At 39.8% G+C, this 13883-nt stretch overlaps 1 protein-coding gene across 3 annotated transcripts in view; it reads right to left on the bottom strand.

Annotated features, from left to right (window-relative positions):
• Positions 1-13883, bottom strand: part of MEGF10 (multiple EGF like domains 10) — a 188079-nt gene that overhangs the window by 117731 nt on the left and 56465 nt on the right. For all 3 annotated transcript variants that reach the window (XM_066382136.1, XM_066382138.1, XM_066382139.1), the window contains exons 3-4: positions 9244-9345; positions 7704-7804 (exon numbers count right to left, since the gene is read on the bottom strand). In XM_066382136.1, coding sequence (XP_066238233.1) covers positions 7704-7804; positions 9244-9345 — 203 coding nt within the window. The remainder of the gene's footprint in view (positions 1-7703; positions 7805-9243; positions 9346-13883) is intronic.

Genomic DNA, 13883 nt, shown 5'->3' with positions numbered 1-13883 from the left:
TGTGGGGAAAGGGGTGAATGGCTAGCCAGGTGCAGGGAAAGAAAAACCAAAATGAACCTTTTTTCATAGCAATGGGCCATTTGCGGGCATTTGTCCCCACAGAAACTACCTCTCCTATGTAAATGCGTGTGGTTAACACGTGTGACTGGACAGAGAGATAGCAGATGAACACTAGATAATATAGGAATGCCTTTTAATATGTAAAGAGACATCTTTCTACCATTGTGTTGGCTTGTAAACTTTGTTTTCCCCAAAAGGATGTATGGCTTGCAAATTGAACGTGGTCCTACCATGTTAAAGGATATATGACTATAACCAATAGTGGTAAGAGGCTCCTAATTACAATTTTTGCTTGGGTACTTCCCACTTACAAAACTATAAAAACTAAGTAGAACAAAGGGCCAGCGATCTCTCCGTCAGATTTCTGTCGGAGTTCCCGCCGCTTGGCCAAGCTAGACAATAAAGCTTTGATGTGTAATCCACGGACCTTGTTCATGTCTTCCATGTTTTGGGTCCCTCTGAATTAGGCTTAACATCATGGTTGCTGGCATCAGCCCAAAGGTTGCTGGCTTGAGCAAGGGGTCACTCGCTCTGCTGTAGCCCCCCCCCCCCACTTCCCCAGTCAAGGCACATATGAGAAAGCAATCAATGAAAAACCAAGGTGCTGCAATGAAGAATTGATACTTCTCATCTCTCTCTCTTCCTGTCTGTCTGTCCCTATCTGTCCCTCTCTCTGTCTCTCTCACTGTCTCTAACAAAAAGAAAAAAAGGCAATACCTGATTATTCAGTCATGGGCACTGACCACTTGTCCCTTAGATTGTCAAAAACAAAAAGACAACAGCCAACATAACAATAACCATCAAATGTGAATGAATCTAAATCATTTTTTGTCTGATTGGCAAAAGCTGTTTTGGTGTGCCACAGAATTTTAGTAATTAGTTTATGTGTGCCCTGAGATGAAAAATGTTGAAAATCGCTGATTTATACTACTGTGGAGATCACGAGTGTGGGTCTCAACTCCTTCCCGGGCACCCAAGCATTCACATTCTAGTCTGGGCTGCCTACAGCTCCGCTCACTGCCACAGGACCAGAGACTAGTCCTCTCTCCTCAGCACTCATGATGCAGGTCGTAGGAGAAGACGAGAGGCTGGCCTGGCTCCGAACCACCCCTGGAGTTGCAAACAGTTGAGGTCTTGGGAGAGGGGGCCTGTGGAACTCTGGGGTGAGGACAGAATGGGTCCCCATGATGCTGTTGAGGGTAAGGAGCTCCATGGAGCCTGAGCCTTCTGCTGATTCTTCCCCAGCATTTATTATTCAAGTCTCCTTGTCACTAGCAGCTCCAGAATCAGCCAGTTTCTCTCTCCACTGCCACCTGTTGTTTCTAATCAGCATTTCTGTGGCTCTCTGAGAAACCAATCAGTCTCACTTTATCCCCCAGCCTGTTCCTGTCACTGAAACCAAAACACAAATGGCACTAGGAATAATATATCTTAAATCCAAGTGACACAGGACACAGCATCTAAAATAGACAATGGGCTCACCATGTTCCATCAAGGCATAACCAAGGACCATGTTTCCTGGTATTTAAGAAACTTCAGGGAACTACAAAAAAATTATTATGTAATCCTCAAAAAGAAATCTTGTCACAGGCTACATTATGGATGAGGTTGAGGATATTATACTAAGTCTATCACAAAAGGACAAATACCATATGATTTCTAAAGGAGTCAAAATCCTGTAAACAGAAAGCAGAAGTAAAAGGTGGTCGCCAAGGGCTGTGAGGAGGGCGGAAGGGGGATCCTATCTGTTCAGAGTTCCAGTTTTGAAAGATAAAAAAGTTTTAGAGCTCTGTTGCTCAACAGTGTGAATATACTTAATACCACTGAACTATATACTTAAAAATGATTCAGATGGTAATGGATAATAAATAGATAACTTCACAAACAGAAGAGACCACCAAAATTTTATTTAGAAGTGAACCAGGCCCTGGCTGGGTGGCTCAGTGGATAAAGCACCGACCCAGCCTACCAGAGGTCACAGGTACAACCCCCAGTCAGGATATAAACAGGAAGCTATCGCTAAATGAAACAACCAGTTCTCTCTCTCTCTCTCTCTCCCCACCCCCTTCCTCACTCTTTCTTTTTCAAATCAATGGGGAGGAGGGGTAGGTGAACCAAAAAAACATGAGAAGATAAAATTATTTGCTTAGATGTTAACCTTCTTTTAGTCATATGAATATTTTAAGTTTAATATAGAAATGTGTAAGAGAATCAAAATATATAGCATTTATAATTTTAGATTTAAAAAGGTATTTTTAGTATTTAAAAGACTGTGGCCTGTTCGAGTAAGAGGTCAGTCTTCTCGTTTCATTTTTTAAACGTGTTGTAGAATAATTGATAAGAAATGTTATTTTAAAGTTGAAATTTTACAAATACAATATTACAACATTCAAAAGGATTTAAGATTCCACCTTATCAATAAGTTGAACTTATTTGTATTTACAGAAAGTATTTAAGCACATAGGACAGTTTGTCAGCCTGGAAGTTGGATTACTTAAAATAAAAATTAAATTCATTAAATATACAAGTTCCATTTTAAAAACTTGATAGTGTTTATTTGTAAAACATTAGTCAGAGGCCCCTTAACATTTTTTTTAATTTGTAAGACTAATACATGAAGCATCTATAAGCTAAATTTAGCTTAAGAAGCAATGAGTTTTCAGATTTACAACTCCACTAAGTCAAAAATTATTAACACTAACAAAACTATCAGAAAGAGAAATTTTTAAAAATTTATTTACAATTGCATCAAAAACAATAAAATTCCTCAAAATAGCCTGACCTGTGGTGGTGCAGTGGATAAACTGTCAACCTGGAACACTGAGGTCACCAATTCAAAACCCTGGGCTTGCCCAGTCAAGGCACATATGAGAGTCTACTGCTGTGAGTTAATGTTTGTTGCTCCTTCCCCCTCTCCCTTTCTCTCTCTCTCTCTTCTTTCTCTAATCAATAAATATATAATCTTAAAATACCTAGAAATAAACTGAACCAAAGAGGTTTAAGACCTATACACTGGAAACTATAAGACACTGATGAAATGGAAGACACAAATAAATGCAAAGATATTCTATGCCATGAATTGAAAGAATGAGTACTGTTAAAATGCCCATACTACCCAAAGCTATCTGTAGATTCAATGCAATCCCCATTATAATTCCAATGACATTTTTTACAGAAATAGAACATACAATTCTAAAATTTGTGTAAACCGCAAAAGACATCCAATAACCAAACCAAAGCAATCTTGAGAAAGAAGAACAAAGATGGAACACTTCCTGATTTCAAACTATTACACAGAACTGTAGCATTCAAAACAGAATGTTACTGGCATAAAAGCAAACACGTAGATCAATGCAACAGAATAAAGGGCCCAGAAATAGACCCATGCATGTATTGTCTCTTCAATTATGGTGTTGGGAAAACTGGACAGCCACATTCAAAAGAATAAAACTTGATCTCTACCTTATACCATACACAAAAATCAATTCATAATGGATTAACAACTTGAATGTTAGACCTGAAATTATGTCTTTTAGAGGAAAACACAGATGGTAAGCTACTTGATATCTGTCTTGGCAATAAGTTTTTGGATTTGACACAAAAAGCAAAGATAACAAAAGCAAAAATAAACAAGTGGGGCTCCATCAAACTAAAAAGCTTCTGTCAGCAAAGGAAATCATCAACAAAAGGTAAAGGCAGGCGCTGGCCGGCTGGCCTCAGTGGTAGAGCGTTGGCCCAGGATGTGGATGTCCTGGGTTCAATTCCCAGTCAGGGCACACAGGAGAAGCACTCATCTACTTCTCCACCCCTCCTTCTCTTGCATCTCTCTCTCTCTCTCTCTCTCTCTCTTTCTTTCTCTCTCTCTGTCTCCCTCACTCTCTTCCACTCCTGCAGTCATGGCTCGACTGGAGCCAGTTGGCCCCAACTGCTGAGGATGGTTCCATGGCCTCCACCTAAGGTGCTAAGAAGAGCTTCATTGCTGAGCAACAAAGCAATGCCCCAGATGGGCAGAGCATTGCCCACTAGTGGGCTTGTCCAGTGGATCCTGGTCGGGGCACATGTGAGAGTCTGTCTCTCTGCCTCCCCTCTTCACACTGAATAATAAATAAATAAAGGTAAAGGCAGCCTACAAAAAAGAGTAAGTATTTGTAAATCATATATCTGACAAAGGGTTAATATCCAAGCTATATCAAGAACTCATATAACATAATAGTAAAACAAACAATCCAATTAAAAATGGGCAGAAGATCTGAGCAGACATTTTTCCAAAGCATATATACAAATGGCTAGTGGGTACATGAAAAGAGCTCATCGCCAATTATCATCAGGGGAATGCAAAGCAAAACCACGATGAGGTATCAATAGCCGCACACCTGTTAGAATCCTTGTGCACTGTTGGTCAGAATATAAACTGGTGCAGCCACCATGGAAAATAGTATGGAAGTTCCTGAAAAATATTAAAAACATAACAACCACATGCTCCAGCAATTTCACCTCTGGGTATTTATGTGAAGGAAACAAAAACACTAATTTTTTTTTAAAAAAATATGTAGTCCCCCTGTTCACTGCAGCTTTATTTACAACAGCCAAGACATAGAAATAGTGCTAGAATCCATTGATGGATAAATGGATAAAAAATATGTGAGATATACACATACTCTCACACACACGCAAAATGGTATACTATTCAGCCATAAAAAGGAATGAAATCTTGCCATTTGTGACAACATGGATGGACCCTAACGACATAATATTAAGTGAAATAAGTCAGACAGAGAAAGACAAATATGGTATGATCTCACTTGGAATCTAAAACAAACAAAGAACTGGCCCTGGCCGGTTGGCTCGGCGGTAGAGCGTTGGCCTGGCGTGCAGGGGACCCAGGTTCGATTCCCGGCCAGGGCACATAGGAGAAGCGCCCATTTGCTTCTCCACTCCCACCCCCTCCTTCCTCTCTGTCTCTCTCTTCCCCTCCCGCAGCCAAGGCTCCATTGGAGCAAGGATGGCCCGGGCGCTGGGGATGGCTCCTTGGCCTCTGCCCCAGGCGCTAGAGTGGCTCTGGTCGCCGCAGAGCAATGCCCCCTGGTGGGCAGAGCGTCGCCCCTGGTGGGCGTGCCGGGTGGATCCCGGTCGGGCGCATGCGGGAGTCTGTCTGACTGTCTCTCCCCGTTCTAGCTTCAGAAAAATACAAAAAAAAAAAAAAAAAAAAAAAGGAGCTGCTATTACTGCTACCTAAGAGAAACTTTTTAAAAATACAAGTATTTCTATGAAAGCATCCTTTATTGCCTTCTAGATAAACTAATGACTAAAATTTGAACTAAAATTACAGCCGACTCCTGCATTTCCATTCCTTTCGGAAACTGGAAACGGTTAAAAACGGTGGCTGTGCTTGTGCCTCACAGCAAAACCTAATCGAGAAGGAGATTATGAAAGTAGAACCAAGAATCCTGTGTTCTCTCTTCTCCCTCCTCTAGCCACAAGGGTGCCCCGGCCAGCTGCTAGGAGTGCAAGTTTACTGGAGGCGACCACGAGAACAAGGAAGTAAGAGAAGCTTGCTGGTCCTCTGGGTTAAGCTGTGAAATCTAGACATCTGAGTGAAGACGCACACGACCCTTAAAGAGACCAAATAGCTCCCAGGCCTCTGAGACTAGACAGTACCCTGATTAAAATATTAACGGATCTAAAGGAAACATGTTTCAGTCTCCAGGCATAGTTGGGCAGCCAAGAAATCTTAGAAAAATGAGAGTTTTAGGGGCAACTGCCAGAAACGTCCCTGAGAACACCTTGCAATATACCTAGGGTAAGATAAAGAAAAGTTACTTTTATCACTATAATTCTCAGTATGATGGTTTTAACAGAACTGCCCAGCTTTTTGAGATGCGCTGCACTATTTAATAAGACAGAGATGTTGGGGTATGAAAGCACGGAAACTCTCTAACAGACCTTGCATGGATCCACACTCCACACAAGCTTGCCAATAAAATCTCACTTCTCACGTGTCAGGTGTGGCCTGAGGACAAGCCCATGCACCTGTCCAGGCTCTGCGTAACTTAATGAGTCAGCATCCTGGCTATATCTGTATTTCCATTGACGTGGGCAAATAGAAATAAATGCTGGGAGAGAGAACTACTCTCCCAGTATGCTGACAATTGTGCTTGTAAGTTTGAACGCCAGCAAAGACACCAACGGAATGTGACCCGAAGCCTCCCCACGCTCCACCCTGTGTATACGCACCACTTTCCTGTGAAAATGTCCCAGCAGCCTCAGCCACAGAAATCAGTTCATAATGATTCTCTAAGATGTTTCATTATAAATGTGGAATTTTCCTTATTCAGCATCATTATTAATCAAAGCCATGCAAATTTAAAAAATTAGCAAAGAAAAAAATTGCCACAGGATGTAAATTAAAAAGCATTCTATATACTGCAGGTGGGAGTAAAAACTGGAAACATACCAAGCATCTTAGAAATATGTGTGTGTCTTTGACCCAGCAATATTAACTCGTTATAGGCAGGGATATATCCTTGCCTATTAAATGAAGATATGAAAAAATATTTAATTACAATAATGTCTTCTATAGCAGTCAGTTCATAATAGGTAAAACTTGAAAATCACAAATATTCAATAGTTGAAACTGGCTAAATAGATATCTAAAATGCAATAACACTGACATTTGCAATATGCTGCAGAAGTACATTTACTGACCAGGAAAGATTCACAATGTATTTTTATTTTCTTTTTGTTGAGTTACATTTTCTAACTTTTTCAATGAACATTTATTGTAATATATAGTCTGGCTCTGAATAAAATTCAGGGGTTGGAAGGAAGAGAACACATATACTGGCCCAAGCTTTGTGTGTGTGTATATGCATGTGTATGTGTGAGAGAGAGAGAGAGACAGAGGAACATGCCACTGAGTTGATTCCAACTCCTGGCCACCTTATGAATGAGTGATGACCATGTCCTATTCTCAACAGCCCTGCTTAGCTCCTGTAGACTCATACCTTTGGCATCTTTTATACAGTCAATTCATCTCATATTTGGTTTTCCTCTTTTCCTGCTGCCTTCTCTTTCAAAGGAGCCTCAAAAGGTATTGCTGGCATATCTGAGGTCACCCAGCTGTGTGGTGCTATCACCCAGCTTTGCAGAGTCTTAAGCCCAGATATGTTCAATCGTTCCTAGTCCCTTCAAATTAGAGCAGAACCTTGTCTCCCTGCGCTACTCATATTCACCCACAAAGAGCATGTCGGCTTCTCAGAATCTGACGCAGCAGCACTCTGGACAGCTGCTTGGGAAGTTCTGTCTCTATTCTCTTCTGTGACCTACATCTAATGACTCCTTGACCAATTTCCAAAGAGGCATCTATTGGAAAACTGTGATTTACGTTACTGCATCTAGCCTTGTAGCATCCTTCAGTAACATCTGTTTTCTCCTCAAATGACATCTCTTGGAGATTTTTGAAAGGACACAGGGACAGAGTTAATGCTTCCCTCCTTACACATACCAATCAAGCAGCAGCGAGAGGGACAGGGAATGGTCCAAGGTGCCCTGCCTCCCCAGGTCTCTATCTCTGCTGCCTAGAACAGATGCAAACCAGCACTGGGGAAAATGAGTAAACCTCAAAGGAGAAAGCTCTTACTTACGGACACACATTTCCCTGCTTTCATAAAAGCCGGGACAGCACTGAGACTTGCGCCTGTACATAGTTTTTTCCCCGTGACGATAGGCTGTCCGATAACTGATTCTATACAGAGGGAAGAGAAGCACATTGTTACCTCTTTTGACCTGCAATTTGATTAGAAATAAAGAATTAATATTTTAATACAAAGAACTATTTAATATAATAAAGGTATTAAAAGCAAAGTACTCTAAAATAATTCAGAAGAAACATGGAATATCTTTTTTGACCAATATTATGCTAGCTCTTATCAATTTACTAAGAATATATATAGTAAGGTTGTTCATTGAAGCCAAACTATATTTCATTTCAAGGGATCAGAGGTTTTATGTATTCCCTATTTCACTTATTTTATCTTGAAAAGTATTGATAATTCCATATAAGACACTTATCTAATCATCATTTACTTACATATATTTTAAAGGAAAAATTCAGAGAATTCTTTTAAAATTCTATGACAATGCAATCTCATCCCACTATAAAATAATGGGTACAGCAAAAGTAGGTTTACAGCTCTTTGTATGAAAAATAATATAGTAAATAATAATATAAGAATAAACTCTGTGTTTCATGTACTCACAACTGTAAGCCTACTTTTGCTCCATCTTGTAGAAGGCTTATAGACCAAAAAAAAAAACCCAAAACCTTAAGTATAACTAAAGCTTCATCCATCCACTTAACTATATTCCAGGCACTGTTCTAGGTACCAGAGAAATAGCGCATAGAGAGAGGGAAAAAAAGAAACAAAAAGCCTGCCCTCAGGGAACTTACATTCTACTGGGGAAGACAGATCTGCAGAATTAAGTAAAGATGCACACTAAACAAATAAACATATCATATAGTGACTGGTAATGATTAAATGGTGTAAAGAAAAATAAAGCCCAAGTAAGGGAATATTTGTTTAGCTGGTGTGGTCAAGGAAAGCTTGTCTAAAGAAATGGCATTGAGTATAACCTCACTTAATGCAGCATGAAGCAGCAGGTGCCACACTGGACCCCTGACTCATACTCCTATATTTTACAAATGAAGTTAAGGTAACACAGGTCCCTCTGTAGTAACTAATATTTAACATATACTGTTTTTTTTCTGTTTTCACATTTATAGAGAAAAATTTGTGCCTTATTTTACTAAATCGAGGTCAAATTTAAGTTAGCCTAAATTGAGTCAGATGATCAAGTAGAAACATATGCTGAGATATGAGTTTTTTTGTATCTGGTGATGTCCATATTTAAGAATGTCTCCCCCAGTAATGCACAACACAAAAGCTGGGTGAATTCTTGCTAACCAGACAATGGTAACCAGTAGACATGTTGTCTGTCAACTCCTTAAGGACACAATCTTTTTGTTTTTCTGTTATCTCCTGTTTTCTGAAATAAGGCTAGAACAGTAGCAAGCACTTAGTAACTATCCACTAAATGAATGAATACACCTGCTCAAGTATTTAATGACTTATCAAACTCTATCCCAGCTAGCCAAACTTATAAATTTATCCAAGCTTTCATTACCTGTGCCGTGTGCATTTAAACCAGTTCAGGATGTCAGTGCAGCTAGTGTAGTAAATTTGATCAAAAGGATGTGGGTATGACTCTTGCACAGTTACTGAGTAGCTGAAAAAAAGAGGAAAAATAAGGAATCATTATTTATCTTTCGCACATTAATGATATACTATGTAAAAAAGGAAAAACAATCATATGCTATATTAGCTCCATTTACAATTCCACACTGATGTAACAGAGAATCTCTGTGTTATTACAGACTTTTATTTGAACCAGAACCCCAAAAGAACTAATATTAATAATATATTTAAAAAACAAGAGTTTATGCCATAAATTTCAAAATAAATATTATCATCATATAATATTTTTTAGTATAAAATTTCATCCCTTCACCCCAGGAGGGCTAGGAATAACCAAAACCATTCACAAAAAGGTTTTCAATCTGAGTCTGCATGCAAATAATACAGGTAATCAGCAAAGAGACAGTTTGGGTATTCAGAACATTTTGCTACTCATAGCTGAGACCATTAGCCTAAAACCATGATGGCGAACCTTTTTATAAAAACCACCCACTTTTGCAGTGCTGGTCAACCTGGTCCCTCCCGCCCACTAGTGGGCGGTCCAGCTTTCATGGTGGGGGGGGGGGGTAGCGGAGCAACTAAACTGGCTGCGACTGGCCCACCCTGAAAGCTGGACCGCCCACTAGTGGGCAGGAGGAACCAGGTTGACCAGCCCTGCAAAAGTGGGTGGTTTTTATAAAAAGGTTCGCCGTCACGGGCCTAAAATAATCATACCAAACCTGTTGCTACTTAGGCAGCCTGTTCTCCAATACATTTTCACTACTGTTAATGAAAAAGTAAAAACATGCACTCCTATGAGCCTAACAATGTGGATAAAAAAACATCCATGAAGTATAAAAAGAACCTTCAATGTTCAATTCTGTACTTCTTCATTATAAGCCTTTTACAAATTCAAGGCTTTGAGTTCCTGGGGGAGGGTGTGGGAGGATATTTGCTGATGGACAAACACTTGACTTGGAGTGGTAAACACACAATACTGTGTACAGATGATGTGTTGGTGAGTTGTGCACTTAAAACCTGTATGATTTTGTTAACCAGTGTAACCCCAATAAGTTCAATTAAAAAAAAAGCTTTAAGTTCCTGCCTACAGGAAAATCTAAAGAATCCTCCTTTTCAGTTTATTTCCTTTTCTTCACCATTCTCTCAAACATTTCCACTAAACTCTTTAGTTACCCTAACAAACAAAATGGGCCACAATCGTGGACTCACTTGCTACAAATCAGTAGCCCAAGTTCATCAGAAGGAACTATCAACTAGAGAAGGTACAGAAAAGATGAGGTAGAGGTTCCAGCACAACGGGTTCAGGTTAGTACAGGGCAGAACCTTCTCGTTTGAAAAGCTCTGTAATGCGAGACTCACAAGCTTTCTCTCCCCAGCTGGTCTGTTAGCCCCTGTGTACCGAGACAGCCACGAAATAATCATATTATTCACACTTTCCTGTTCATTCTTTGGGACATTGCAACTTGATTTCTAGGTAAATTGAGGGAGTCTCTGTGACTCTTTGGAGCATGTGATGGGCTCTATTGAAAAGATCACCGGATTAGAAGAAACCAGAGTTATAACCCTAATCTGACAGTGAGAATCTGGGTGACCTCCAGTAGATAACCTCACTTCCCTAGATTTTGATTATCACACCTTAAAAACAGGGGATCAGAGATGGTCTTGAAGATCCCTTCCCACACAGCATGCTAAATTTCTAACACACATTTTAGAGGATTATTTCCTTCTAACCTAATCAAGGACACCTGCTGTTACCTGCAAGAACAGGTTAGGTGAGCATAGAGGATGCAATTGTCTACATCTGCAATATAACTTCTTTGGCAAAAGCAAGAGGCCTCCATTAAAATAAAACCTTCTTGGAATGAAATTTCACATTAAGCCAGTAATGTTATCTTCAGACTGCTAGCAGTATCCCGAGGTTCAGGTCGATACAAACTCTGAGACTTCCTTGCCAATTTTTTTACCTTCCTATACAGCTAGCTGCTTGTAAGTAGATAAAATTTAAGGCCTGCCACGTTATCTCTCCTTTCTACTTCAAGTGAAGAGCCAAGCAAATGAACATCCTCTGTGCATGAGCTGCTGCATAGGTGTTCCTACATTACCCATGAACAACACAATGCAACTTTCCACATGTGCTATAGGGACGAAAAAAACCCACTCTAAATTAATGCCAGTTGTATGTGGGGGTTGGGGGGCGGGGAGGCATTCTACTGGCCTCTATTGTAGTAATTTAGCTTAACTAAATCAGTTTGTTGGAACAAGACCTGATGTACTTTTCCCAAAATTTCAAAGGGCATGGTATGTTGTTGAGGTCTAAATGCCTTAGAGCCAAAATGATCACCAACAAACGATCCTGGCCAAGCACACCCCTTTTGATGTGGATGGGGGAACCGATTCCACAAGAGAACACAAAAAATATGTTCACTAACTCGGAGCAGCCTAGAAGAGTGCTTCGATGAGAGAAAATGTTAAAATACAGGAATTTCCTCTTTCTGCCACTTGCTGATCACCAATAATATACATTTGCGGGATGCTTCTCTGGTTTGAGAATATAAAAAAATGCTTATTTCTATAAAAGGGTAATCAAACCATTTAGAATTCCAATTCAATAAACATTTATTGAAAAAATTATATGCAATTCCTGCTTTCAAAAAAGCTCCCAAGAAAGGCCAGCCTGTAAATACCAAAAATAATGTGATACAGCTTTAATGGAGACATATAGATAGTTTGTGGGAAATAGGTGTATACAATTCACTGTGTCTTGAGCATTTTTCTTCGATCTTGACTCTTCGCATTAAAATTATTCAGTGGCTCAAACTTAATTCAGAATTGACTGAATATGAATTGCTTTTCACTTTGTTCAGAAACTGAGGTTTCCACTCATGTTTAAAAGAGAAAGGTTTTCAGCTTTGCCAACCCAATTTCTTGTCCCTTATGTTTTTTAATACACATTTTTTCTTTTCAATACAATCTTTCTCTCTGATTTTTATTTTTAATGGTATTATGATCACCTGACCAGGCAGTGGCGCAGTGGGTAGAGCGTCAAACTGGGATGCGGAGGACCCAGGTTCAAGACTCCGAGGTCGCCAGCTTGAGTGCGGGCTCATCTGGTTTGAGCTAAACTCATCAGCTTAGACCCAAGGTCGCTGGCTCGAGCAAGGGGTTACTCGGTTTGCTGAAGCCCCACGGTCAAGGCACATATGAGAGAGCAATCAGTGAACAACCAAGGTGTCGCAACAAAAAACTAATAATTGATGCTTCTCATCTCTCTTCATTCCTGTCTGTTTGTCCCTATCTATCCCTCTCTCTGACTCTCAGTCTATCTCTGTTAAAAAAAAATGGTATTATGATCACACTACAAAATTTGGGAATGAATTTGAAAAGAGAGAGATGAGAGAATGCTATAACCCCTACTCACCATCAGTAGCATTTTATTGTACTTCTTTAGTCTGTAGGAGTTTTCAGGTTTTGTTTAGTTTCTTTTTTTATATTCTTATAGTCATGCTATATGCACCTGAGTTTTAAACCTACTTTTTAAACTCAACTATATATATATATATCATAAATATAAATATTTTCCACATTAGTAAATAGTATTCAAATTCTGACTGCCAAATACTCCCCAAGTGACTAAACCTAATTTACTCAATACCCACTGGCTGCTATACAATTAAACTGTCACGTTTCCAGGGGCCACTTTCTGGAAGCTGTGTGCTCTCACCACGATGGGAAATGTCCTCTATAATTGGCCCGCCCCCTCCGCTCTTTGTCCCTGCTGTTTCAGCCAATGCCTGAGCCGCTGTTTGAACTTGAACAGCCTTCTGCTAACAGTCCACACCTTCAGGTTCATCAGCCAGCGATCTTCTACCATTGCGCCACAAGAATTTTTAAAGTATGCAATTCCTGACTATTTAGTGAGGGGCACTGATCTCTTTTCTCTTAGATTGGCAAAAAAAAAAAAAGGACAACAGCCAACACAACGCTACCCATCTGATGTGAATGAATCAAAATTATACCTTTTTTTTTTTTTTTGTCAGACTGGAAAAAAAGATATCTTTTGGTGTGCCACAACATTTTAGAAATTGGTTGATGTGTGCCATGAGATAAAAACGTTTGAAAATCACTGATCAAGTCGAATTCCATTTTCATTACAAATGAGCCACACTGAGCCCCCAGTGCTAGTGGGCAGTGTAGAGACAGCACTAACAGCATGACCCCCAGACGGCCCCCCTGCCCCTGTCTCCTTTCAGATGTCACGAGGTCATCTGAAGCTTCTAAAGTAGAGCGAGTGGCAAATTGTGGGATTAAAGGAATCTGATCTCAATTCGGCACTGTTTGAAGCATCCAGATGCAAAATCCTTTATCTCCTTCCTGCTTGTTTGTTTAATCTTCTCGACACACTGAAAACATATCATCACTGTGATTTTAACCTATTAAGTATTATCCGGGGAGAGACCCCAGCAAGATTTCATTTTAGGTCAAAGAACAGGAGGAAATAAGCCATCATCACTTGGACACATTCCAAAGTGGTTAATTACATTTTATCTGCTTAAATTACCTTGTTACTTT

The sequence above is a fragment of the Saccopteryx leptura genome, chromosome 4 (assembly GCF_036850995.1).
Source record: "Saccopteryx leptura isolate mSacLep1 chromosome 4, mSacLep1_pri_phased_curated, whole genome shotgun sequence".
NCBI classification, from domain to species: domain Eukaryota; kingdom Metazoa; phylum Chordata; class Mammalia; order Chiroptera; family Emballonuridae; genus Saccopteryx; species Saccopteryx leptura.
The sequence above is the reverse complement of the archived record's forward strand: the minus strand, read 5'-3'. Positions and strand labels throughout refer to the sequence as shown.